The sequence below is a fragment of the Anguilla rostrata genome, chromosome 8 (assembly GCF_018555375.3).
Source record: "Anguilla rostrata isolate EN2019 chromosome 8, ASM1855537v3, whole genome shotgun sequence".
NCBI classification, from domain to species: domain Eukaryota; kingdom Metazoa; phylum Chordata; class Actinopteri; order Anguilliformes; family Anguillidae; genus Anguilla; species Anguilla rostrata.
The window spans coordinates 36489151-36515565 of NC_057940.1; the positions used below are offsets into that span (position 1 = coordinate 36489151).

At 39.1% G+C, this 26415-nt stretch overlaps 1 protein-coding gene across 6 annotated transcripts; it reads right to left on the bottom strand.

Moving 5' to 3' along the window:
- Positions 1 to 1151: 1151 nt before the first annotated feature.
- Positions 1152 to 22418, bottom strand: LOC135261583 (uncharacterized). 6 transcript variants are annotated; one of them, XR_010331991.1, is made up of 10 exons: positions 22209 to 22418; positions 15202 to 15239; positions 10956 to 10991; positions 9950 to 10064; positions 8135 to 8353; positions 6821 to 6961; positions 5404 to 5702; positions 4965 to 5219; positions 3981 to 4725; positions 2496 to 2580 (listed from the first exon to the last, which is right to left on the bottom strand). XR_010331991.1 is itself a non-coding variant. In XM_064348059.1 (9 exons), the coding sequence occupies exons 1-9, from the start codon at positions 22285 to 22287 to the stop codon at positions 2362 to 2364; spliced, it is 1392 nt and encodes a 463-aa protein (XP_064204129.1). In that variant the 5' UTR covers positions 22288 to 22414; the 3' UTR covers positions 1152 to 2361. The 6 variants fall into 6 exon arrangements, 4 of the variants coding, with proteins under 4 accessions (XP_064204129.1, XP_064204128.1, XP_064204133.1 ...); XR_010331990.1 differs by having other exon boundaries at positions 3981 to 4728; XM_064348059.1 differs by lacking the exon at positions 3981 to 4725 and having other exon boundaries at positions 1152 to 2580; positions 9959 to 10064; positions 22209 to 22414.
- Between the last annotated feature and the right edge of the window lie 3997 nt (positions 22419 to 26415).

The following is a 26415-nucleotide window of genomic DNA, read 5'->3' on the forward strand; positions in this document are numbered from 1 at the left end:
TTGCAGAAGTGTTCCTTTTTGAGACTGAATCAGTCAAACTGGAGTGCAAATGCAATAGATATACAATAGATATGCAATCTGCCATTACTCTCTACTGTCCTTTAAGATATTCAGCTCTACATACTGTACATGTTCACCAGAGGTGGGTAACCCGGCTTCAAAGAGTAAAAAGACTGACCATGTATTTGCTCCACCAACATGCACTAAACCAGCTGACTCTAATTAGCATAACTCTTCAGCATGATAGGAGACCTAATTATTGTAATCAGCTGGTTTAGTGCATGTTGGTGGAGCAAATACATGGTCAGTCTTTTTACTCTTTGAAGCCGGGTTACCCACCTCTGATGTTCACAGACACACACACGTACGCACACACAAACGCACGCGAACGTACACGCACATGCACACACACACAGTGGGGAAGTGAGAAACCATGTGTAACACTGTCCCAACTTTGCATAAATAATTCAGAATTCAAGTCAGAAGATATATTTTGTTTTTTTGACACAATCTTCAACAGTCATACAATAAAAATAAATTCTGTTCATCATACCATCATCATTACCACAATTTTTACATTTTTATAGCTTTTTCACCAGCAAGATACCTCATGTACCATACATATCTGCAAAAATACATCTGTTTTCATTCCATGTCCAACAAACACTCTTCTTTTCAGAGGCAAATACACTCCTCATACGCACAGGGCAGTCGACACACTGACAAATAGCAATGATTCCCACGAAGAGTACTCCTATTCAACAATATTTGTTATAACAATACACTTTGTTGGTGTCCGTTGGTAATGGTTTCATAGTACTCGTATCAGCTAATAAATTATTTGCCCATTTTCATTCTTATTACCATTTCTACAATTGTGGAGCATGTGTCCTCAAATCCTTCCATGAACCCACAATTAAAAATTGAAGATAAGAAATGTAAATCATTCAAAATGTCAGACTGTGCAAAACAAAAATCTGTAAAGAATGCAAACTGATCAAAGGAAACTGTCACTCTTATCAAGACCCTATGGTGAGGGGGAGTACCCGTTATGTTAGCATACTCCGGGGGTGTAGCACTAAATTCTGGGCCCGGTGCAATTCTCTGTGGGTCCCTTCCCAAAGCAAACTGAACTGTTGAACTGTTGTGCTTTAACATGGTCAGAAAAAATGTCGCAGTGTGTATAATTAGTGACAATAACAAAATTAAAATTCAGATGGGATAATAAAATACTGTGTAGAACTGCAGTGAGCATGCATTTGCATGTAGAGTACTCTTTAATATGAGGGTTGTTATACTGCTTTTACTCTATGGAAGAAAACGTTGCAAGAGTACAATTGCACACGACCACTCTTTTTATACGGCTTTGCCATCATGTTATGACTGGTTTTTGTCACATTTACATTGCTACATTGATCACCCAAACTGGATGCAAATACCCTCTAATTAAAGCTGACAGTCTGCACTTTAGCTTCATGTTCATTATTCATCTTTTCAAATCCAATGTGCTGGAGTACAGAACCAAAACAACAAAAATTGTGTCATTGTCCAAATACTCACGCACTTTACTGTATGCTATTAATTGAGGAGATATTCATTGAGGATGTACACAAGGTGATCAGGGAATTAATTGCCGGATTGAAATTAATTGTACATAAATGTGTCCAATTTTATGAGAAGCAAGGACAAAACTTGTTTTAAAACGACAAATAATAAATGAAATTAATGCAACTGACCATTTTAAAGTCATTAAGCTAATACAGAACAGTCTAAATACACCAGTACGTGGCCATAGTGAACAGGACATGAACAGGGCAGCAGTTTTTTTTTTTTTGTACCTGGTATTTAAATTCAAACCACAGATATATAGGGATCTTTTCATATGCGGTTGGGATATTCAAAAACGATGTCTGCCAATATATATTTTATGACCATTTATACATGTACATATCACATTTTGGTTTATTAAAAATGATAATTGTTTGTTATAATTTGTCATGATTATATTCATAATGGTGACAGACTTGAGTCTTATGCATGCACTTTATGACTTACTTTTGGCATTCGCTATTCCACGCTGTCATACCTTCGTTGGTGCCGCTGGTATTGTTATCTCCTTTCTCTCTTTCATCTTCATCCATGCCGCTGAATGCCCCTGCGTAATCCTAGATACGCAGAGCCATCAGTCGTTTGTGGTGTTCAGTCCGTCTTTTCCATCTCATAAAATGTCTTTAAAATTTGACCAGTCACACAGAGGATAAATACCTGGAAAGGAACAGAATACCTTGATCCATTTGATTATTATTTCAGAAATTATTTTCATCAGTCAGTGTCTGTTAGTCTCTGGCATTAACTTGCATCTCAGTTGGTTGCCACAGCAACTGCCTCAACTTCAGCCCCTTCATTCTTCTCCTCTAAGGATTGTACAACACAGGAAGTGACATCAAAGGTTTTGCACTCCGTGATTGACTCTGGTGCTTGTCCTGGACTGCAGGCCTCAGTAGGGGGAATCTCTTCACTTGGCAAAGGTGGGGTCAGAGTAACAGACTCAGGCTCTGTACATGATGGAATTTCCTCTTCCTGTATGAAATTTAAATCAGAATAAAGTGTTGGTAATCAAGAGTAGTGATCAACAGAGATATTTTAGTCCCTGTGCAGTTTGACCAGCATTTTCTCCTTTACAGGGCGGATTACAATGCTTACTGTAAAATCCAGTGTCTTTTGCCAGTATTGCTCCAACAGGAGGTGACCTTTTGACGTACATGAAAGGTATATATATGTATATCTGTGCCTCCTTACTACTGTATAAAATTGATGTGAAAAAATGTTTTTTTTTTAAATATATATTTCTATTTTCGTTTCACACTGCACATGGCCTTTAAAAACAACATGCAAAAATTGTTATTAATCAATACCTACACAATTAAAGCTCTGTCACACTTACTGAGGCAACAGCAAAAGGCCTTTAACCCTTTAGAACCTGTAGAGGCTGGTGCGAGGGGCACTCTCTAGAATGTTCAGGATGTACCTTCTTTTTGCAGGCTAGTCACCTGACCAGTGAGATGCTCTCTACAACATAATAGCTTGTCATAAACATAGCAAGCAAAAGCCAAACAATGCAGTATATGTTGAATGTATCAACAACATATAGCTGTATTTGTATAGGTTAGTGCTCTTACTAGCTAGCAAGAGTGCTAGCCTACTATAGTACACGTTTGCTTGGCTTTGCTGCAATCACATAGTGGAAATACTTGATACAGATACAGTAGATTAATGGTTCTTTTTAAATATGAACTTGCTCTGTAATATCAAAAATATTTCAATAAAAGTATAAAAATGTACTTCCTTTGAACATTCTGATAAATATTTATAGAATTCTACTGGGCTCTGAAGGGTCAAAGGTAAACATTCCTTATATGTTGTCCCTCAAGCAGAAATCACATATAAACAATAACGTGAAGGCAAAGTAACAAGAGACATTCTCCACCTTACTCCATATTTATAGACAGACGGTGGCTGACCATGCAAATTCTCAATGCAATGAACCAGGTACCTAATTCTGATCCTCACTTGCACGTTAAAGTGATTCTTAATTTCAATTAGCATACATTTCTTGCCAAGACTTCAAGAAAATTCTAAAAGAGGAGTCAACTCTCTACATAGGTTGAAAATAGGACTACAGTGAATGTGGAGAGAAGTACAATTCCCAACATCTGTTTTTTTTTTGTTTTTTTTTTGCAATGTGCATCCAAGGTTGCAAAAATTATAATGTACTCATGTACTGAGTACCTTTAGGCTGGCTGTAAGGGGCGGGGCGATGCTGTAAATTGTAAAATATGCTTTTAAAAAACCAGCATAAAATGAGGGATGTTTCTACATGGCTGTAATAGACATATATGAGGAGTCAGTGGCATCCTGGTGCGCATGCTTACTGTGGTAACAATTACAGTTTCTTGCAATTGTTCTCTTGTTCTACTCACCTACCCTTCCATTTTTCCAATAGCTTTCTTAAGTGGAATCAATACTTCAAATGTGATTACAATTAAGAAAGTTACACAAAAACATGCAAAATTTACATATTTTAAAAAGAATATGCATTCACTATTAATATTGCATGTGGGGGAAAAATTGTGTATATACAGTATAAGAAGGTTTATAATAAATGTGAATGTAGTTAAAGGTCACTTAATTTAGCCATAATTACCAATGATTGCTTGTTTTTACAAAAAAAGGTGATTATAAAATGTAATTAAAAAAAAAAGACAATGGTATTATAATCAGACCATCTGCCACAAATATCTACTTTTCAGATATAAGCACAATTGTTTTTTAAATTTTTTATATTGTCATAATTGTCTGTCATGTTAACTGTCCTAGTGATAAATATTAAAGAACACAAACACTGAACATCACAAATATGTCTTCATGAACTAAGAACAGAGGGTTACTTTACATAAAATTAGATTTTACCATAGAGAAATATTCACTTTTATCCCCCTTTTCAATAAATAAGTAATAAATCAAGCTTGGCATTTAAATAATCTAATTCAAGTGTTCCAGTCTACAAATGAGTCATCAAAGAAAGTGTTGGTAGCTTTGCTGAACCATTTAAGATATTTCTTAAAGGTTTAGTTGAAACCAAGTGAAAGTCTTCGCAAGCCGTTCCTGTCTCCAATCCCCAGAATGTACTCTGTAACTGGACGTATTCCCTCTGTGGCAATCAATCTGCTAAAACGGACGTAAATTCAAATTCCACTCAGAGAGACACAAACCACCTTAGTGTACAATAAGTAGACTACAACTGATATTTCGTCCAAAGTTCACCTGCAAAAATTGTGACATCCATAACATTCTATACTAAAGGGAAGGAACAACACATTAAGCCTGAGGTAACCATGAAGCATTAACGGTTGTATTTTTAACAGAGGCTTTGCCCAATAAAAAATATGGACAAAATCACCCACCTGGGTCTCCTCTTCCTGTTTCTGCAGCAGACATTCGCTCTCTGTTCCAACCTCCACTCCATTGGTCGACATCACTTCCCCATCTACTGCTGACACGCCCACATATCCACCAGCATCCACCGGAAACACCTCGGTTTGGCCCATCCCCCACAAATCAGCCAATCGTGGGTGAGTGGGAGGGCCCAGACTGTGGATAGTGCTGTTGGGCGTGGCTTGCAGGGAGCGGGTGGCTCTCTGGAACCTGTGGTCCAGTGACTTGAGATGATTTCAGAATCAAGACAACATGTTTAGTTAAAACAAGGACACTGCAGAAAATGAAACATCACACCAAATGCAATTTCAGATTACAAATGACACAAATGACAAATGATAAATGTTATTTTTTTCATCAACGAAGGAAAACTTGGAAAACTAGGAAAACGATCGAGTTCTTCTTCACCTGTTGCTGATACTGCAGAAACTGATGCTGCTGGAATTGCTGTATTTGCTGGAGCTGCTGCAGCTGACTGTGCTGCAGGTTAAGTTGCTGCTGCTGGGATAGATATTGTGATCCGCTGCCATCGTAGCCTTCGCAGGGAGTCCCGCCCATCATGACGTAAGACCCGCCGCTGGGGGAGGCCACCCCGGCGGGCTCATCCGTGATTGGCTCCCAGGCATCAGAGGAGGAGAGACAGTAGAGGCCCTGAGACACGTATGTGTGAGGCCACACCTCCGCTGCAGACTGGTGTAATATTTGATCTGGGAGAGAGAAAACAGAGGCCAAATAGCATCAGCTAGCACTGGTAACATTACTGCTCAGTATTATATCATAGACCAGCTAGCGCAGGTACTATGCATATTATATCTGACAGCTACCTGATACATTACGTCAGTTCCATATATTAACCAGGCAATTACTGTGGATTAACCAGACCATACATGTATTTCTAATGATTATTTCTAACAGCTAGCACTGGAACTTACTCATCTGTTTAGAATTGTCAGCTACTGAGCATGAAAATTAGGCCTTAATCTTGAGCTAGCACTGGTAACATTACTCTGTGTAATACTTTGACCAGCCAGCCTGGAAATACTGCTCAATAGTCAGAACTAGACTTGTAACATTACTGCTCAGTATTATATCATAGACCAGCTTAGCACTGGTCTATGATTTAATACTGAGCAGTTACCAGCAGGATTGAGGTCAGTTCCAATTTCAATTCAGGAAGTTAATTGAAATTAATTTCCAAAAAAATTATTTCTAAATGATTCATTTCTAACAGAATGAATTTCACTTCATTTTTTAAATTGTCTGAACTGACATGAAATTGACCTTAATCCAGGTTGGCAGGCATATTGATACAATTTTAGCTCCTGGTGGCAAAAATACATTTTGCCACCAGGAGCTAATATCAATGTAAGTCCAAGAACAAATTGTAGATAAAGAGATTGTATTATACAATATGTTCAATAATATGCAGTACTTAAAAATAACACTTAATAAAACCCTTAGATCTTGGGGTTAAATAGGGCACTTGGCATCAAAACAACTTGTACTGCAGCAATTTCACGAGTTATAAAGACAGCAATGTCATAGCTATGAACCATGTAGTCACTAGCACATCTGACATACAGAATGATAAATTATAAACACTCTGATTATTTGGGTGCCTGCCAAACGTAGAGGCTTGGCAGCCCATGCCTTGGATGGGTGCCTGGGTTTGTCAGTGCCCTCCCAAATTGACAGAACATATTGCAGCGACGAGACAGGCCGTCAAATACAATTGGGAATTCCAAATGTGGAGAAAAGGAATAAAAACACTGGGTATTAAAATTAGCAAAGAAAGATATGGTGGCCATTTTGCATGAGGCCGTACCTCTGCTGGTTATGCTCTCTTGGTTGGCATCGCTGAGGTGGCCCACGCTGCCTTGGTTGGATCCTGCGCATAGACTGTCGCCCTCCATAGAGTTCCAGGTCAGCAGGGCTGCTCCTGAGATAGCAAACTGCTGCAACACTCCTGAAGAAGTGAATAAGTCATGATGACTCACGATGATGACTGTGTTCTGCGGTCACGGAGAACCGCATAAGAAATACAACAGTATGTAAATAGAGTTTTAGCACTGTCCCCATGTGAACTGTGCTGAATCTCCTGCTGAATCTAATTTATACAGATGACTCAGCCTGATCAGAACAACAGCTATTAATATAACACTGGATGAATTCCATAAAATGGAGAAATTGCAAAACAACTGGCAAAAGACATTTCACATAATGTGAAGTTTCAAACGTTGATTATAAACGTGCTGGGAAAATGTATTTTATGGGAGACATATGCTGTACAGAGAAACCTTCAGGACTGCACTGCATCCAACACGGTCAGCATGTACTGCACACATTTTGCAGAAGCAGCAAATGGCAAATTACTAACAGCAAACAGGATTATGATTAAGGTCAATTTAAAAATAAATTATTACAATTGAACAGTGCCTTTGTTAAATTCACAATGTGACATTCATAATATTGCTAATCACACAAACATAAAAATACAGCCATGCACTCAGAGCTCAGTACAATTCATGCCATGAGAGATTTGGGGTGCGAAGTTGGGGTCCATTTCTACATATTACACAGATAAAATATGCTGTCATTTGTTCAAATAAAATTCATGTCATCAATATTATTTTAGAATATCGGCTTTGTCACAGGCATACAGCTTCATCACTTCCATCCCATCATGCAACACTTCACTCAGTTGCACACACCTGCAGGAGTGTTGCCAGTTTAAATAAAATGCAGGCACAAAGAGATTCCATTTGTAATGGGTTGCACAGGCTTGTAGAAAAGGCCAAAGCTGTATCCATTTCTTGCTCATTTCTATACATACACATTTATTATTTCTTGACATTCAGCCAGCTGCACTTAAAGTCATGAGATCTGACAGTGCTAGTGTACGATGTATAGATCATTTTCAATTTTTACAAAATACTAAATTCATATTTATGCAGAAGGAACTAGGAAAAGATGCAACATGAATGAACCAGGTCTCTTGAAGGGGAACTTTGGTCCAATGTTAAAATAAACGGAAAATAATGTGTTGGTTCAGACTGATGGCTCCATCATTATACTATTATGTTGAATGTCAGCTTTAGAGATAGAGATTGTATCCCAATTATCTCAATTTCTCTCTTACCAGCTGCAAAGCGTGCCTCCTTCTCCCCGTCACTCAAGTCACTGTAGGCATCGTTTTCTAGCCGTCTCTCCCGCTCGCGAGTCAGGTTGGCGCGGCCTGCACCCCCCTCTGGTCCGGCAGATGGTTTGCCCCAGCTCTGCCACTCAATCATGTGAGCCACACGGCCCTGGGCCATTGCTGTTGGCTTGGTCACTTTGTCCTTCATGGACCGTGTCACACCTGAGAGTTTGGATTTAAGATAGACACACAAGGGCAAGGATTGGGTGATGGGGGAAAGAGGTTGTTGAGTAAGTGAATGGTGAATAAAGGAAGTCTGAGGAGAAATAGTTAAAAATCTATTTTATGTACTTACAGAGGCATGAAAAATATTTGGCCCCTTTCTGATTTACTCTATTATTGCATATTTGTCACGCTGAATGATTTTGGATCTTTTGATGAAATGTAATATTAGACATGAGTGTTTGGCTGCAGTTATTGCTGCTAAAGGTGGTGAACCAGTTATTAAGCTTATGGGGGAAATTACTTTTTCACATGGGTGTTTGATAACTTTTTCATTAAATAAGCGAAATAATAATTTTAAAAAATGTGTTTTGTGTTCATTCAGTTTCCCTTTGTCTAAGATTACATTTTGCCTAAAGATCTGAAACCATTCAGTGTAAAGAATATGCAATAATAGAGGGAATCAGGAAGAGGGACAATGCTTTTTCATGACACAGTGGGCACTTAGGCAATGGCTGTGCCAATATTTTGTGGATGTGGGTTTTTGGTGCTGCTATGCTAATAGTATTATCTTCTACTTGAATGTCATGGCTTAATTTCCCAGGAGTATTTTACAGTACTTGTTGGTTGCTGAAAGCTAAAAGTGATGTGAAGCAGGTAATGGAGGTTGTTTTTTCAATTGCTTGTTGATATGATGCTCATATTACAATGCCTAAACGTTTGGAAGTAATCAGAGATAAGATATATTTATATATTATTATTTCCATGATTCCATAATTTGAGATTATCAGAAGATGAATGATTAAGTTATTCTATTTTATTAGGCTAGTATTCACAATTCTAGGGTTTGCTATCAAATAATGTACATGAGTTCATGTGTAGATTCTCAGCTTTTAATAGAAAGAGTAATTCAATACATTTTGGTTAATCATTATAGTACATGTCTTGGTCATGGCGTCATGATATGTAACTGGTACAGGCACTAGGGACTGAACTCAAAGTGTTCTGCTTTTCTTAATTGATAGTCAAATTTTTTTGGGTATACGCCTGAAAGGCCCTTTGGAGAGCTCATGTTCTCTTAATGCGCTATGGTTTGTTGGTGGGGGGCTATGTATAAAAAAATGCTGTTATTTATTTATTTTTTATTTTTTTGCAAAAACAAAATGTATTAAAATGCTCTTTAATAAAAGCTGAGAATCTGCACTTTAACCATACATGAATTGTTTGATTACAAATCTAAAATTATGGAGTACAGAATATATATATAACACTGAAAGGTACATAGACGGAAACTAAATGAACACTATCACATGCAATCACTTTACAGATACAGAACAACTACATTTCCACCACATTTATGCAACAAACCACATGGAAATGCACTTTTGGCAAAGTATTGTTATTGTCTCTGATTATTGGGTTTGATTGGATTCTCTCAATGACTGAAATAGTCATTGATAATCAATATCAATGGAAGCAGAATGTAATAAGAGGGTACCCCCGGGGGGACCATGTTGGCTCCATCGCCTCTCTCCTGCTCCCACCAGGCTAGAGCCAACATGGGGTCAGTTTACCAGCCACAGGACAGACACACACCTGACACACCTGACAGAGAGGACTTAGCCAGAGCACCAATCCCATACGAGTTGGAGTTGGAGTTGGAGTTTCGTTTCAGGCGTGGGAGGATGGAGGTGGTGTCTTCCATTGAGAGCTGAGTGGAGGATGAAGAGAGAGACCAATGGATTATGTGGAATGTTCCAGAAGAATAAGTGCAGGGAGCCGTGAGAAGCAACCGGCAACATGGAGAATTGTGAAAATAAAATCAGTAAGAGGTTAAAGATGATGGGGTGATGCAGAAAAAGAGGTATGTGAGGAAGGGGCAGTATGGTAAAAGAAAAAGTGACGGGGATGGAGAGAGCAACACAGCAGAAAATGTGTGATTGAGTTAGAGAGAAAAGGTTTCAATCAATATAACACACACAGCGCCCTCCAAAATTACCCGCACCCTTCGGTATTGATGAAAAAGCAGAAATGGCTGAATAAAACAAACGGTACAGCTATAGTGTGTGCTCAAAAAATGTAAAATTGTGTATTTTTATTCTAATACAAATTTTCATATTTAAAGATACAGCTCCTAAGCTGTGTTGTTGATTTTATATTGCCTTTCTTGCTCACCTACAACAAAGGGGATGAATAATGTTGGAGGGTGCTGTACATAATATTTGAAAAACCAGGACTGGACACAGGACCACACGACTGCTTCAGATACCATGTAACACCACTTGACATATTTCTCATCGGGTTTAGCAGTTCATCGGTATGGCAGTTGCTTTGCGGGCAGGGACTTTTGTTTTGTTTTATTTTGTTTGGTATGTTCAATTTTAACCATAATATACTTGAATGCACTTGATGAAAAATCACAGTGTTATAACAGTACGCTAACACTGTCTGGCTAGACTACATGTAACCATATGCTAACACTGCACTGAGAGAGACCAGCAGACAGAGAGGTAAGGAGAAGAGGAATGAGAGATATACAAGATGAGTGCAGGAAAAACAAAAACAAATGTATGACGCAGAAATGATAATCCCAGGGACTTACATTGAGTCCTTCCCATGAAAAGTCTGTACGTCCATGCTGAGGGAAAGAGCAGAAGAAGAGATGAGACAGAGGCAAAGAGAGAGAGAGAAGAGGAAAAGAGGGAAAGAGAGGTGAAGGGTGACAGATTGAGAGGGATCCGAACATAAGCAGAGTAAAAGGTAAACCAGAAGAGACGGTAGACAAGATACAGAATGATTCAGGGAGGTAAAGCAGAGAAAAAGGAAGGGAAAGATGTGAAAAACAGAGTGATGAAAGGGATGGGTTGAAAGAGGGATCAGTTCATAGTTATATAGCAGTGAGAATGCTATGAGTAATGGAGTCTCTCTCTTTAACTGTAATTAATGTTGTTTACAACTCTAGTCTTAGGGAGTCTATTTTAGATAGAAATCAGAGAAGCTTGGCAACAGTGCTTTTCTTTGGGATGACATATAAAAATCCACAGTAAAGGCAGCACAGCCATTGGTGGTGACAGTTTGCAGTTTCCGCAGTTACAAAAGCAGTAGCTTTATTACCAGCAAGTCCTGAGACACAATGCCAGATCCTGCACCCCTGCTACCTTTAGCAACAGCAAGAGCTGCATGAAATGTAAATGTTAAAATCTGCAAATGGACTGTTAAGATGGTTAAATTCATAACCTTTGCAGGTGTTTGCAAATTAACTAATTGAACTAATTAAGCCAAGGTCGAAAGGTAGCCTTGTGGCATTGGGTTGGCTGCACATGAAGAGCATGACTTGGCAGGGATTTCTGTTTTTGTTTTTTTTTGACGATGCATACAGGCAAAACAGACGTAACTCACGAGAGGTGTGGTTTGTCCACAGGAGCAACTTTGCAAGTGTGGAATTGTTGAAAAATCCTGTATCTCATTGACAGCAAACATTTAGCATTAGCAAATGTAAATCCGAACAAATGTCTCACATTGAATTTTACAGCTGACAATCAAACAGAATGGCACGTGTGAAAGTCTTTAGGTAAAATACCAAAGTCCGTATGCAAATCCCTAATCAATCAAAGCACCAGAGACAAATTTCAGGTACAGTATAATTACTTTAAAAAATTACTTTAAATTCCTTCACAGTAGGCCAGGGCTATTTTTGGTGCATGTCGTCCAACAGGGAGTATGATTCATAATGTAATTCAGACATGCGTCACCATCATATAACTTTCCGAAAATTCACACCATTCAGCGACTGGTTTCAGTGAATATACTTTTCTCATGCCAACTGTATATTCATTATTTTCTCATACAAACTGTTTATCTATTATTTCTGGCTTTTATATCAATATAAAGTTTTTTTTAATATCAGTATCATCCATGGCGCTCGAACACGGCCTGATGAGTAAAGAAATCGTCGACATTTATTTAAAAACATGATCCAAACAAAGCTTCCAGGAATGAATTGTTATAATTAAGCAAGCATACACTCATGATCCCACCTCTGAGCCCACCTTTTTAATTTTTCTCCTGTCATACCTAACACCATGATAATCCAGCTGTAGAGGGTGATCTACAGCAAAGCAAGAGATTCCATCCCATCACCACCCTTCCCTACCCTACCACCTTGCTACAGCCTACACTGAATAATACAAATAAAAATAAAAGGCTGACACACGGATAATGTGCCTTGCTGTTTCGCTGACTGAATCAGAGCCTCCTCCTTTAGATTAAAGCTGCACTTTTCCATTCCCAGCACTGCTGAAAATGAGCTGACAGTCACACAGCTGGCCCAACAATCAACTCCATGCCAACCAATACCAACAGCCTCAGTGCTTCAAAAGGGTTTTTTTAGCACCCAAAGAACCAATAAAATTAAACATCGAGGAGAAGCACAGTGCTCAAAAAATCACAGTGAAGACAAAGAGGCAAATCAATACAATTACAGTATAACTAAAGAACTGTCTTTAATTAATGGCTTATGCTCTTATTAATGCTTGGTTTTTTGTGGAAGTGCTGAAACTTTGAAATCGCCTCCCTTAGTTCTTGTTCCACATTGAGCAGAGTTCAGTGCTTTGTCTTCATTGAAGCGCCTGCAGAGAATCTTATTTTTGCACAAATAAGAAGTTGCCAAAGGGAGCAAGTACCTAAATAATTTTACCTGCTATATAAATAGCTTTTCTATATTTGTAAGCAGGTACTGTGGCTATAATCCTTGCAAAAAATTCAAGGTCATGTCCATGCATTCTTGTTTCATAAATGTGCTGAAATCATCATCTGGTTTGGGGTGTGGGGGTGGTTCTGAACAGATTTCAGGAAAGCATTGACGTCATGATGTCAGGAAAAAAATCTTTTGAGTAGTTTCTGGGGACAACGAGTTGCCTGTCGGGCCACACAGAAGCTCAGTGCCTTATTTATCACTCTCAGATTATAGAACAGATTCATATTTCTTTCCTCTGTGTGTTCTGCCTACCATTATTCTGTTTAAAAGAACTGCACCGTGCAGTGAGAGAACCTAGGTTTCCTTGCTTCAAAACCCTCGTTTTCTAAACGATGTCACCTTGGTAATCCAGTTCCAAAGGTTTGTGTCTGAAATTTTCTCCCTGTAAATATTGCTCTGCGAAATGTTGTTTGTCTCCAGGAAAATGCAAAGCGCTTCTCTTGGTGCAAACACTTTTGGTCAAAAATGTTTCTTTGTGAGAACTGTCAAGAACTGCGATATAAAAGCAACCCCTTGTGCATTAAAACATTTCATGGAATACTGTAGAGCAAAATAAAAAAATTTAAAAAAAGGTTTTGTAGTTCACAGTTTTGGTGAAATTGGTTATAGCATGTCCAGCGGTTCAGAACATTGGTCACCTGGAGGCTAACACTTTTTGGTGGATAGTGCAATTTCACACACAGTGTATCGTAAGGTCACTCTTTATCTAAGCACAAAGGCCCCGTTTTTTTACTCCTTTGCCCCATCAATACAAATTCTAAATGCGATTCTACCTTTTCAGTACAGCTTACTGCATAACACCATCAATAATTTTGAAGAGCTCATTCGATTGCTGCCTTGAAACAGCTCTCAGTGCGGACCTTCTTTCATGGATTTAGTCCGTGTGTCCCGTCTAGGCTGTAAACCCACCATCTACGTTACTATTCATTGTATTGTCTTTTAGGAGAAAGCTGCTCTGGGTGTTTTTCAACAGGCTAGTGCCTAGACAAATCTCACTAATAAAGCTTGATATTGTTAAGGCGCTGTCTCATCAGAGAGAGGCCACTTGGTACCAGTTCGGCACTTAAGATTAGCCTTAAATGGCGGTCGCACGTTAATCGCTGCAGAATTAATTCCTCGGTGATGGTAATGGGTTTTTGTACTGGGCCACTTCTTACTCCAACTGAAAAGAAAGTTAACTGTGCCTTTCCAGGCATTCATATTGAAAATATTCAAGTGTTGTATGATATTTACTATCTGGTGCTTGTCGTGTTCACTGTGCCTTGTTTCTAAATGTTGAGTAAGATTTTTTTGGTTTCAAATTATTAGCTGTAAGTAGCCTGTTTTCAAACAGGGCACATTGCAGTGTTTTTCACCATTACCTCGGGTGCCCATAAATCTGAGAAACGAACAGGCAGTTATGTTGCTTGGTTTCTAGCCTCTGTTCTTCTTCCTATTGTTTGTTTCCAATTGCTTCTATTTCTTTGAAGCCATCTTAAAAATATATTTTAGTACATGCACGTAATATTAAGAAATCATGTCAGGTAAAAGGTTTTGCGGTATCTATATGCTTTCTACAGGTGCACAGCCCTGTCTTTGTATCTGCTGTGATTATAGACATTAAAAGTGAGAGGTTTGAATATTGTCCATCCGCTGCATTGTACAATAGTTTCTTCACTACCCTTGGTCATATTGGAGAATACTAGCTGAATCTGGCGTGCTGCAACCATTGAAGGGTGACCGGTGTGTATTCATATTTTCAAGATCTGAGATATGTACTGATATGTGAGTATAGGACATTTACCAAAATGTGAAATATGTTCATCAATCATTTGCTTTGTTTGTCTCCGGATTTACCACGAACGGCTTTTCAACAGAGGATTGTTGCGTCCAATTCGGCATAAGAAATGTTTAAAGAACATGTACCAGCAGTATCGCTGTTTCTCGAGCAGCAAATTAGCAATGCGAGGAAATATGTGGAAACACTGTCAGTGCCAATTTGCCAGGAGATCACATTTTGGTATAAGTGTAACAATTTGTGTACTTGCGAAACTGAAGCAGGCTGATGAAGTGTGGGAAATTAGAGGATTTTTCATGTGAATAGCAGCCATACCTGCTCCCCGTCCTTCTGTACCGGAACTCCATCTGCGACTGGAGGAGGAAAGGTGGAAACAGAAAAGGAAGAACATACGATAAAACATTGCACCACGTATCATATTAATAAAAGACATTTACGAGAGAGAGAGAGAGAGAGAGAGAGAGTCCACCTGATTAGACAGCAAGTGCGTCATATCAGTACGCGCAGACACACATACACACACATTGAACCGGTGAAAGAAAAGACAAGTTCGTTTATATCTGCCGAGTGGCAGAAAGATCAATAACTTGAGTCAAGCATGTATGTTTGTATTAGATCATTATAGAATGTAGCTAAGCACACTGGAACCAGAAACACAGTAGGTGACATAGGTGACTGGCATCCATGACTACAAACAAGCATTTATTGTGATGCACAAGATGTCTGTTACCTTTACAAGATATTTAGAGCTATCATACTGAGCTTCTTTTAAGTTGCCACCTGTTATTTTAATGTCACTTGAACCACATACAGGTTTAGATACAGTTCGTTTTTAAATTATTTATATGTTTAAAGTTTTGGATGAAAAAGATTTGCATGTTTAGTTTTGCATGTGCAAGGGTCAACATGCAGCATGGATTCTATACACAAATGTTGCAACTGCGGTTTCATCTGGAAGAAAACGATTTTTCGATAAAAATATAGGCATGAAAAGCCAGGCAGCAGATGTGCAACAGCACCAGAGTTGTGATTAATATTTTTATATATCAGGTTGGAAACCCTCGTTTAACTGACTATACAGTGCCTCAGCTGTTTCAATACGTTCTGTATGGTTTACCGTATAAAGCCATGCATTTTAATTGACTTATTTTCATGGGGAAAAAGCTGTAGAGTGAGAAACTGAAAAGGACACGCATTAATATATTATCTCATAAACATAATTAAAACCTACTACATATATTGGCCTAAACTACATAAAACAGATTTCTTTTAACATTGCAGACCAGCTTTGACGTAATATTGTAAGTATTTATTTTGAAAATAAACAGTTTTAAAGACATTTTAAAGACTATGTTAAAGACTATTAATATTTGTTGCTAACTGATGGGATTACAAGGGTGCAGCCATAACAGGCACATATATGCAATCTCTTTTAACTATTTCAAACTTCCATATGAGTATTGATGATTTCTGCCTAACTTGATCAATTGCTTGTTTTCTTCATGCTGACAGGACGCCTGGTTTCAATTCAGGACATTATTTAATTTTCTTGTTTCCCATTGGCAAATGAAAGAACAGGATATAAAATAGTCATTTTCTCTTACTCAGTTTATATGACTATTTTATATCCTGTTCTTTCATTTGAAACTTGGATTAAAATCACTTTAAATGAGTGGTGAATACATCTCTCAACTCTCAAGCGCCAATAAATGGCTTTGGGTCCCCTTTTCCCTTCAACTAATCTCAATTAAAACATCACTTGAAAAGGGTTCACTTTTCCGAGTGTAATTAAAGAGTGGTCTCTGGATAATCTCTTCAATCAGAATTCTGTCTCTGGAGATAAAGTTTGTAAATTATAGAGAATGGTGGCAGGATGTTGGTTTGAGCATGCATTTAATTCAGGGTGGGCAGCGCGTTGGTGCAGTGGGTAACCTAGGGTTCGAATCCCGGCCGGGGCCTTTCTGTGTGGAGTTAGCATGTTCTCCCCATGTCCGTGTTCCTCTGGGTAAAGACATGCACTCCAAACACATGCAGGCTAGGAAAGTCTAAATTGCCCATAGGTATGAGTGGGTAAGTGAATGGTGTGGTGGACTGGCGAACTGTCCAGGGTATATTCCTGCCTCTTGCCCAGTGCATGCTGGGATAGGCTTCAGCATCTCCCGTGACCCTGACCAGGAATAAGCGGGTATAGATAATGGATAGATAGACGGATGTATTTAATTCAGGGTAAAAAAAATATAAATCCAGTGGTCCTGGCACGAGAGACCAGGGTCTCATGTTTTTTGTTTTCATTACAATCAGCTACCAATTTAGACCAATGAACCCTGGAGATCTGAGTTAACTGTGCAATTAACGGCTATAATTTCAAAATTAACTGCGGAATAACATCAAACACGTGCAGAACCAGAATTGGCCACGTCTGCATCTGATTAAGAAACATAACTATGCCTAGGCATGTCAAAGGCATCTACCACGTCTGCCTTGTCAGGCAAGGTCCATCATTTCATCTGGTCAGTTTCTGAATGCTCATTCCAGCTCATTCATTTTTGCCCTCATTCGTTTCTCTTTTTCTACAGTTTAGTAAAAAAAAAAAAAAAAAAACGACAAACACCAATCTAAGGGGATATGGACTCCAGCCAAAATGTCATATTCATAAATATGAAGGACATACTGTCCCCTAAGAGCATTACTCATTTGCACACAAATGCACATGCTGCTGTTGCTTATTGCACAAAAAAATATAACATAAATGCAGGAAAGGCGACAGGCTAACAATAGCAACGCCCCATACAAAAATTTAAAAAAATATTTGAAATCGTTTATAATTCTAATGAGATGTACAGATGCATATCAAGGAACATTTGAAGTGAAAAGTGAAATAAAGTCAAATGCAAAGACGGATTCCGCAGAGAGATGCTGCCTAGCGACAACTTTGTACCGCGGACTGAGCAAGTGGCAGGACAGAAGTTCACAGAAGGGGATTATTATCTGGGATTCTTTGACTTTCTCATTACCCATGCAACAGAGGGGCCTCATGTTTCAGCCAGACTGTCTGTCTTTCAGCAAAACCTGTTACACTCTGTGCTGACTGCTAACTATATGAGAATTTACTGCCTCCTTTCAGTGTCCTGTGTTCATTACTAGTCCGTTCGCAGATTGGATGGTAGGAGAGATTAGATCATTAAACCTAATTCAATTAAAAACCCATTTGTCTCGTGTCCTAATGATTTTCCTGTCCTTTATTATCATAAGAACTTTGGCCCATGAAGGGTCATGTGACTTGTGCTGCATCGAGTGATCGTCACTGTACCTGATATTAGAGAAGCTTTGCCTGTCATTTACTGTGCTCCATCCACCAGTTTTAGCATTGGAAGCCAAATCTATTGTACTTTTTCTCAGATGTACTGCTTGTATTCATCTTAAAACGCGAGACGTGCTGAAATCCTTTGGCCTTCATCCTCACAGCTTACCGCTTTATTTACTCTTATTTGTGATAAACATGTTTATCACCTGCACCTTTCGGTTTCTTGGAGTGCAATAAAAACAAGCACCTCACCTCACTTTACTGCTATGCTGTATAAAAACGGGGAGGCAGAATTACACCCTCCAATAGTCCAATAGTAAACCGTCTCCAGCTGATACGATGGCCAATTTCTTTATTCACCATACTTGTAATTATTTGAGCGCAGACCGTTGCAGAAATTTCCAGAAACACTGAAGGACGTGTTGTGATCTCCAGTCGTCATAAATAGTTATAATATTCTCAGTGAAGACTGCAGAGGGCAAACCAACGCTCATTAAGCAGAACAGCATTTGTGACAGTTCGGTCCTATCACTTGAAAAGGACTAGAGGCAGGACATCATTAAATTCCCCGGGACACGGGTGTCCCTGTGGATAGGGAACGAAGCCAGAAGGAGCTTCCCAGATCAACAAACGCCGTGTTAATCCCGAGCAGCCGAGCGTTCAGTACCCTCACAGTTACGACCGCCGTGGACAGGGCAGGGTCTCTGCTGACAGGTTTAAAGTCCGGGACAAAGAGGAATCTATCTGTTGACAACCTGGGCTGAATGGCAACCCTTGGGTTCACCCCAGCGCACATGCTGACATGCGCTTCAATGAAAACTCAGCAGGAGAGGCCTGACTCATCCTGGCTCGCCTGTTCAATGCTGCAGAACTGGTGCTGGGGGGGAAAAAAAATGAAAATAGAAACACTGCAAATGATGCAAGAACTCATGTAAGATTATTCATGTGCTGTGGTACCACCATCAGTGGTTAGTGATAGCCTGGTGTAAAAAAAGAAAAAAAACAATCCTACTGTTTCGCGGGAAAATGTTTGTCTTTGAATCACAAGCTGACACATTATTTGTCTTTAAAGCATCTCGCCGTGACTAGCGCATTATATTTGAGCGAAATGCAGCTGAATCATTTTTCTGCATACCCGTCACCCTTAATAATTTTTTCAGCCTTAATGATGACCAAACAAATAGAACATTTCGCAGTAACATCCCAATGACTGTTATAATAAAGCTAATAATTATACATGTATAAACTACAATGAGGGTGGCGCTATCAAAAGCAAGAGCAAAATGACTTTTTTATTCCATTCGACTAGGGGAGCTGCTCTTGTGGTGAGACAAGGACATACCTGCCAACTAAAACCCTGCCTTAGCCACTAAGTCATACTGCAGCCATGTATGCAGGGCTACCGACTATACTCATCTCACATCTACATGGAAGGTTATGCAAGCTTCCCTGTCCTCAAATATCATTTTTTTGATTGAACCACCTGCAGTACTCTTACCATTGTTAGTGCTTGAACTACCCCATTTTAACTTGTTGTCCTCCGCCAAGTTTGCTCAGACATTTGTCAGTCTGGCAGGCATAAGCCATGTACCAGTCGATGAAAGCATTAGTCAGTCAAAGTGGGTTGTTAGTGAGTCAGCCGCTTGGTATATGAATCAGTGAGGCCATGTGCAAGCAGTTGGCACGGCAACCATATTTTAAAAAAGCATTGCAATGGCCTGGTGCACACATACATTTCATAACTCATCAAAATTTCAAAAATATTATATTGTTTTGACATTACTATTTTCACTATGATTCACTAAATACCTTGCACCATATTTAATGCAGTTTAATACAATTTGCACACAGTTGCAAAATGAAATTTTCTGCACACAAGCCTTACTAGTATTATGGTCTATACCCTCTGCAGTTGTACAGAAAAGGCGATATCTAGGCTATATTTTGGCAGCGCATGTACAAGGCCTAAGAGTATCAGTTTAATGTGTACCCATAAGTCAGTCTGTCAACAGATTTAATGAAATCAATAGAAAGTAAACCAACTGTAATGTAATATCACAGGGACATTCAGCAGAGTACTGAACAAAGCCAGTAAACTCTGACACATATACACTGTCACTCGAGCCGAAGGTAAGATAGATCACCTACTTGCTGACCAAAACACAGACAGACAGACAGACACATTCGATCAATAATCTATAGGCAGACTGGCATATGCCATTATTGGAATAGTAAGAAAGCACCCATTTTCACTCAGAACCTCTTTGCCATTCTCTCTCCACTCAGGACCTGTCTTTCATTTTCTCTCGCTGCTCACCAAATCTTTAGTAGTACTGGCAAATAACTCGGGCACAGTCAACAACTCATGCTGTGCATTTGTGGCAAAATTGCGGCCGCAAATTCACGATGTCATTTGTGACCATGTCAATAAAAGTCATATAAAATACATAAAGTAAAACAGTGTACTGCTGCAGCTAAATCCACATTGGTCAAAGATAGACACCTGAGATTTTACTGTGTTGCAAACAAGTGTAAAATGTCTTATTAAAATTTTAAAAATTAAATGAGCAGTTAAAGTGGTTGTTGTAGTATTCTATTTTATCATAGTATCATAGTATTACATCTATTATGTATTGTAGATGAATGACTTCTCTCTGTATAGTACACTAATTTACCATATTAAACATGGTATCAGATGTTAACAGACCATTCCTGTAACATGACTGTATCACAGTACACTAAACTTTATCCAGGAACAACAGATTAAGATGTATGGAAGAGCTCCATTTCACATTAAATATGCCATCTAAACCATAGCCATCATCACCACAGACCATTATATTTAATGACCTTTACGTCTCACTCACACTCACTTTAATTTCACACAGAAATGCAATGGCTGCAAAATTAAGAACTGTTAAAAAGGAGAGCCTGAATGCTGATCTTTTTTACTCTGCTATTCCAGGAATAAACCAATAAGTATAAAACTAGACGTGCTTAAAATAGAAATCATTAGCATACTGACAGGCTTAGCTAGGTTGATCTAAAGGTAGTCCTTGTTCATCATATCACCAGAATATTGCTTGCTCATTTTCTCCTTATTTATCATATTACACGAGATCCTATCTTTTAATTTACCGGTGTTAATAACATAACCATTATTGAAGTTACAGGATTGACCTACATGTCTGGCATTTGTACTGACTAGCCTTGCAGTAATAACACCCACTCAAGATCATATTTCAATTTACGCTATTTATTATATGCCATATGATCAAACAGAAATGCGGTGTACACCTGAATGTACCCCAGTTACTGTGTGCACCACATACACCGGCGTCTAGAACACAGCTGACATTGGTTAACCACAATGTCAATGTCAAACACTGAATACATACGGCGTGGTGATAAAGCCGAATAATATGAGCTGTAATTTTTCACATGCTTTCTGTCCCCTCGCTCTCCTGTCTGTTCCTGCGATGAAATTCAGCATGGCTTCTCACACTGCTCTCTCTCTCACTCACTGCTTTCCTATCGCTGTCTGTGTGTAACGCGACACCATTTAAGCAATGCCAATAACAGACTTTCCCTCCTCTTCCCCCTCTCTCTATTTGTCTTTACCTGTCACCACTGTAAATAATCTGCACCATAAGGTTGCAGTCTCTTTTACCCTTTCCCTTCTTCCACCTCCCCTACTCCACCCCTTTCACACACACACACACACACACACACACACACACCCTGTCATAAATGCAAACGTGAAATAAGAAAAGAAATACAGGAGCGTGAGGCACATTCAACAACCTATTGTGTTCAACGTCCTCATCAAAAATAACAAGGACCGGCAGCCTGCTGTCCTTACCATACAAATCTCAATCTGCTCCTGAGCATTGAAGGCAGACATCATTATCAAAATGTTACCATAGAAACCCACACCCCTATAATCTGCGCTCCAATTAAGCTAATCCCTTTCCCCTCTTTCGAACATTTAGCGAAAGGAAGAAAAATATCGCCTTACTGAGAGTCTTGGAGCCGATACATCCCATGGTTTTACAAAGGCCCAGAAAACAAGCAAGGAAGCACCACCCTTTCACCATACATTCTCTCTCTCTGTCTCCCTCTCTCTCTCTCTCTCTCCCCTTCTCTTTCTCGCTCTGTGCATGCCCCCCTCTTTCTGTCTCTCTCTCTCTGGGTTTCTCACAGAGCACCAGTCAGTCGGACCAAGTGAATCAGTGTGTCTGAGGAGAGTTGAGGGGGAAAAAAGAATTTTATTACCATACCATCTCCACCTCCTTTTTTATTTTTACCAAAATGGGACTGTTGCTATCGTAAGGCTGAATTTGAAGGTGACATTGTCAATGACAAACCAAAGCTTACATTAATATTATGAAAATAGCTGAATGGAAATGCACTAGTAATGTACTTAGAAAATTATAATACAAGATGTCAATGTTCAAATTGACCAACTTCATTTAAAAAAAACACGTGAGTTATGACATATTGAATAATTTTCTGATGAACAATTTAACTGTGTTAAATATGGTAACTACTTATACACGTCTGTGTCATGTCGCTGTGATATTCTTATGCTGATATAAAATTGGACTATTTTTGTCCTCTGTCTCTCTCTCTCTCTCTCTCCTCTCTCTCTACAATGCAGTACAGCTGTTTCACACAGTCACTTGCACGCCCCCCACCCTCTCCTCCTCCCAAACATGCATACACACATTGATTTAATATTGAAGTGGGAGCCAACAAAACACAGTATTCTATTATCTGTTATCTTTTGCTAGCTGCCCTTTCTGTCTTCCCTCACTCTCACTCTCTCCTCTTTCACCATCTCAGCCACACTCCTCCCTTCTCTGTGACAAAACATATGCATTGAAAATACTGTCTAAATTGCAAATGTATCCACAATAATACCTAGTTGATCTTGTTGATTTATATACCTTAATATTCTACAAGACAAATTATCTGTGTAGTCGAAGCACACATATGCACACGTGTATGTCATTGCGTTGACGCTGTGCACATTGTCTGTGCTTGCTAAAAGACAGAAAAAGGAAAAGGGATAGGTCAATCTTTTTTTCCTTGAGTTCACATGCACTGAGATGGAGGGAGAAAGGGATGGGTGGATAGGCAGAAAGCAGGAGAGTGGAGGCGGGGGCAGTGCTTTGAGTCATCTAAAGCAGAGGTGAAGCTGAGATGCACAAATTAGTATTCTTGGAGAGACCGAGGGAGAATAGAGGAGTGGGGGAGGGGTGGAAAGGAGACAGAGAGTAAGCGAGAGAGAGAGAGAGAGGTTACAACTCTGCCTCTATTGACAATGAAATACCAGACATCACACTGTGTTGGTATATATAACACTGACTTGGCTGAATTTCAAAAATGTCATACACATATCTATTTATATCTGTCTTACTTTCTGTATTAAAGTGTGTGTGTGTGTGTGTGTGTACACATGCGTGTGAGAATGAGAGAGAGAGAGAGAGAGAGAAATAGAGAGTGAAAAATGGGGGAGGGAGACATTGAAGTGGTATATTTAAGTGGACATCGCAATAAATTTATAGTACTCAGAATGGTATTTGGACAGAATTCGATTGCGAGAGACATCTTCAGACTGCCATAATTCTGCCTACATTCACACCCATTACAGCAATCGGAGTGCATTGTGAAGTGCTCCTCTTTGCATGGCTTTGACCAGTCTGCACCCAGATCTGAAATCACAATATATAATCAGTAATTCTGACACTGCTGACTGTTTCACTGTGCATAATAAAGTGAGTAGAACCCATGAGAATCTGTGGCGTGGGTTCACCTGAAAGCCAACTAAGACCAGACATGTGGCAACAGTGCATCATAATCAGTTTTCAGCTAGGGAGACTACTTTAAACTTTTAGCGGTCAGGTCATCGAGAATTACAAGCTCAGTATCATTTGGGATTTGTCTTACCAATATTTCCCTGTAAAATAAAGAATACTACTCATGCTAATTGTTCCAGGTGTTAATTATGGGCAGCTGGAATTCACACTGAATTATCTAAATGCATAAACTTTTACAAAACTGCCCATTTTACTGGGGAGAGAGAATTGGCTGACAACATTAAAGGCCTGTTCACAGTGAATACACAGATATAAAATGTTAAAAGATTCACTTTCCAGAGTTTTTAAATATTATTTCAGTTTTAGTGTTAGTGTATGTTTTTGATCTACCATTTTAGCACGCAATGAAGGATAATTCAGATACAGAAGATTCTGTTCACCTGCCAGGACACAAACTTCAAGTAACTTCAAAGCAGCTTCTACAGCAATTTTATATTTCCAGTGGCTATTCATATGAACAGGTGAATTTTGCACCGAAAAGTAAGATTAAAAGCAATTAAAAAAATGAATAGTGTCATATGTACAGCCTCTGGCAACATAACAGGAAAGATTTTCGTTATTAACTATTTGTACATTATACATTTTATAATGAGATTAGAACTCAGCTGTTAAGAGTTCTAATGGTAAATGGTTCAGTTAAGGTTGAGAGCTTCAGATCAAGGATACAACACCTAGTGGGTGAGCTCTTGAATTCTGTTCATCAGGATTCAACTCTTCAAAAGCTGTAAAGCTGTTAAATGAAACTGTAGGGCTGCTCTTCCTGTTTAAAAAAAAAAAACAGATTCTTTGCGTAGTGGCATGCCCTATGGAGTATCAAGCCCTGCCTGAGCCTGTGTTGCAGGCCACTGCATAATTGGGTGGAGTGTCCTCCAGATGGCAGGGTTGTCCCTGTCATTTTAGTATTCATTGCGCATAAATGGAGTTTCTTTTTTTGGTTCTTCTCCAAAGAAATCTCATTTATTTCCTGCTTGTTGTTTCCATACCTTAAATGCAAAATACATGATAATTGATATCTCTATAAAACAAACATGAATTTCTCACATAAAGTAATCTACTGCTTCTAGACTGACCTTGAGCAGTTCTAGACTTGTCACTGTGGAGATTACTGTCTGTCACTACCACAAAAGCTCACCCTTGCCAGTACTGGTTAGTGGAAGCTAATGTTTTGACAGCAAAAGTCCATTTAGTATGCATGATATTCCACGAATAACAGCAAATCCATGCTGGTTCAGTGGCGGGCGTTGGCAGACGAAATCGGTGACAAAGGGGAATGACGTAATCACTTCACCGAGGACAGCTTGAGTCAGGAGTATCTGCTGGCTAGAGTACAGGGCATGTCGAAATAAAGGGTGACATCAAAACCAAAAGGGTCGTGTCAAAAGAATGTTTCTATGGGTCAATAATTCCATTAGTTATAGACATTATTCAATCAAAAGAATCATCCAAAGAAGTAGGTGTATCAAAATCATTCAAGGGTTTGTGCCTGAGGAAATGCACCTCTGTTTCCATCTCGTCACGCTAATGAGCGACATGTTGGTGAGTAAATAATTCTCAAAAACAAAAGTTGTGGTATTTGTGTATAAAGACTTGGGAGTAGTGGTTGATCAAAGCCTTTCAGGTTCTAGGCACTGCACTGTAGCAGTAAAAAAAAGACCAACAGGATGCTGGAATATATAGTCAAAGGTATTGAGTATAAATCCAAGGAAGTTATACTTGTCTTATACAATGCATTTGTTAGAACACACTTGCAGTTTTGTGTGCAGTTCTGGGGACCGTACTACAAGAAAGATATAGAGGCTCTGGAAAAGGTTCAAAGAAGAGCAACCAAATTGATTCCTGGTATGAAATATAAAAGCTATGAGGAAAAACTTAAGATGCTTAATCTCTTCAAGCTCAGTAAAAGGAGGAGTAATTTGATTGAAGCTTTTAAAATCATAAAGGGGATCAACAAAGTGAACTACAAGAGATTATTCAGGTTGAGGTCAGTTAGTAGAATGAGGGGACATAATTGGAAATTAGCAGAAGGTACATTCCGTATAGACATTAGAAATAATTTTTTCACACAGAGTAGACAATGTGTAGAACAGCCTGCCAGGTCACGTAGTAGAGGCAGAAACTCTGGGTGTTTTACTAGATACTATCTAGTCTGCTGGGATTCATTTCCATTCAACCACAAGAGCATTAGTGAGGTTGGGCACTTATGTTGGGTGATAAGGCCTGGCTCGCGGTCGCCGTTCCAATTCATTCCAAAGGTGTTCGATGTTGTTGCAGTCAGGGCTCTTCGCAGGTCCATCAAGTTCTTCCACAACAAACTCGGCAAACCATTTCTTTACGGACCTCGCT

What these genes read in the sequence shown, in the direction of transcription:
- LOC135261583 (XM_064348058.1), bottom strand. Translation starts at nt 22,287, where the DNA reads ATGGTGAAAGGGTGGTGCTTCCTTGCTTGTTTTCTGGGCCTTTGTAAA. An exon ending in TTCTGCAGTATCAGCAACAG is followed by an intron (nt 5,220 to 5,403) that starts GTGAAGAAGAAC and finishes AATCATCTCAAG; the next exon opens with TCACTGGACCACAGGTTCCA. An exon ending in AACAGGAAGAGGAGACCCAG is followed by an intron (nt 2,581 to 4,964) that starts GTGGGTGATTTT and finishes AATTTCATACAG; the next exon opens with GAAGAGGAAATTCCATCATG.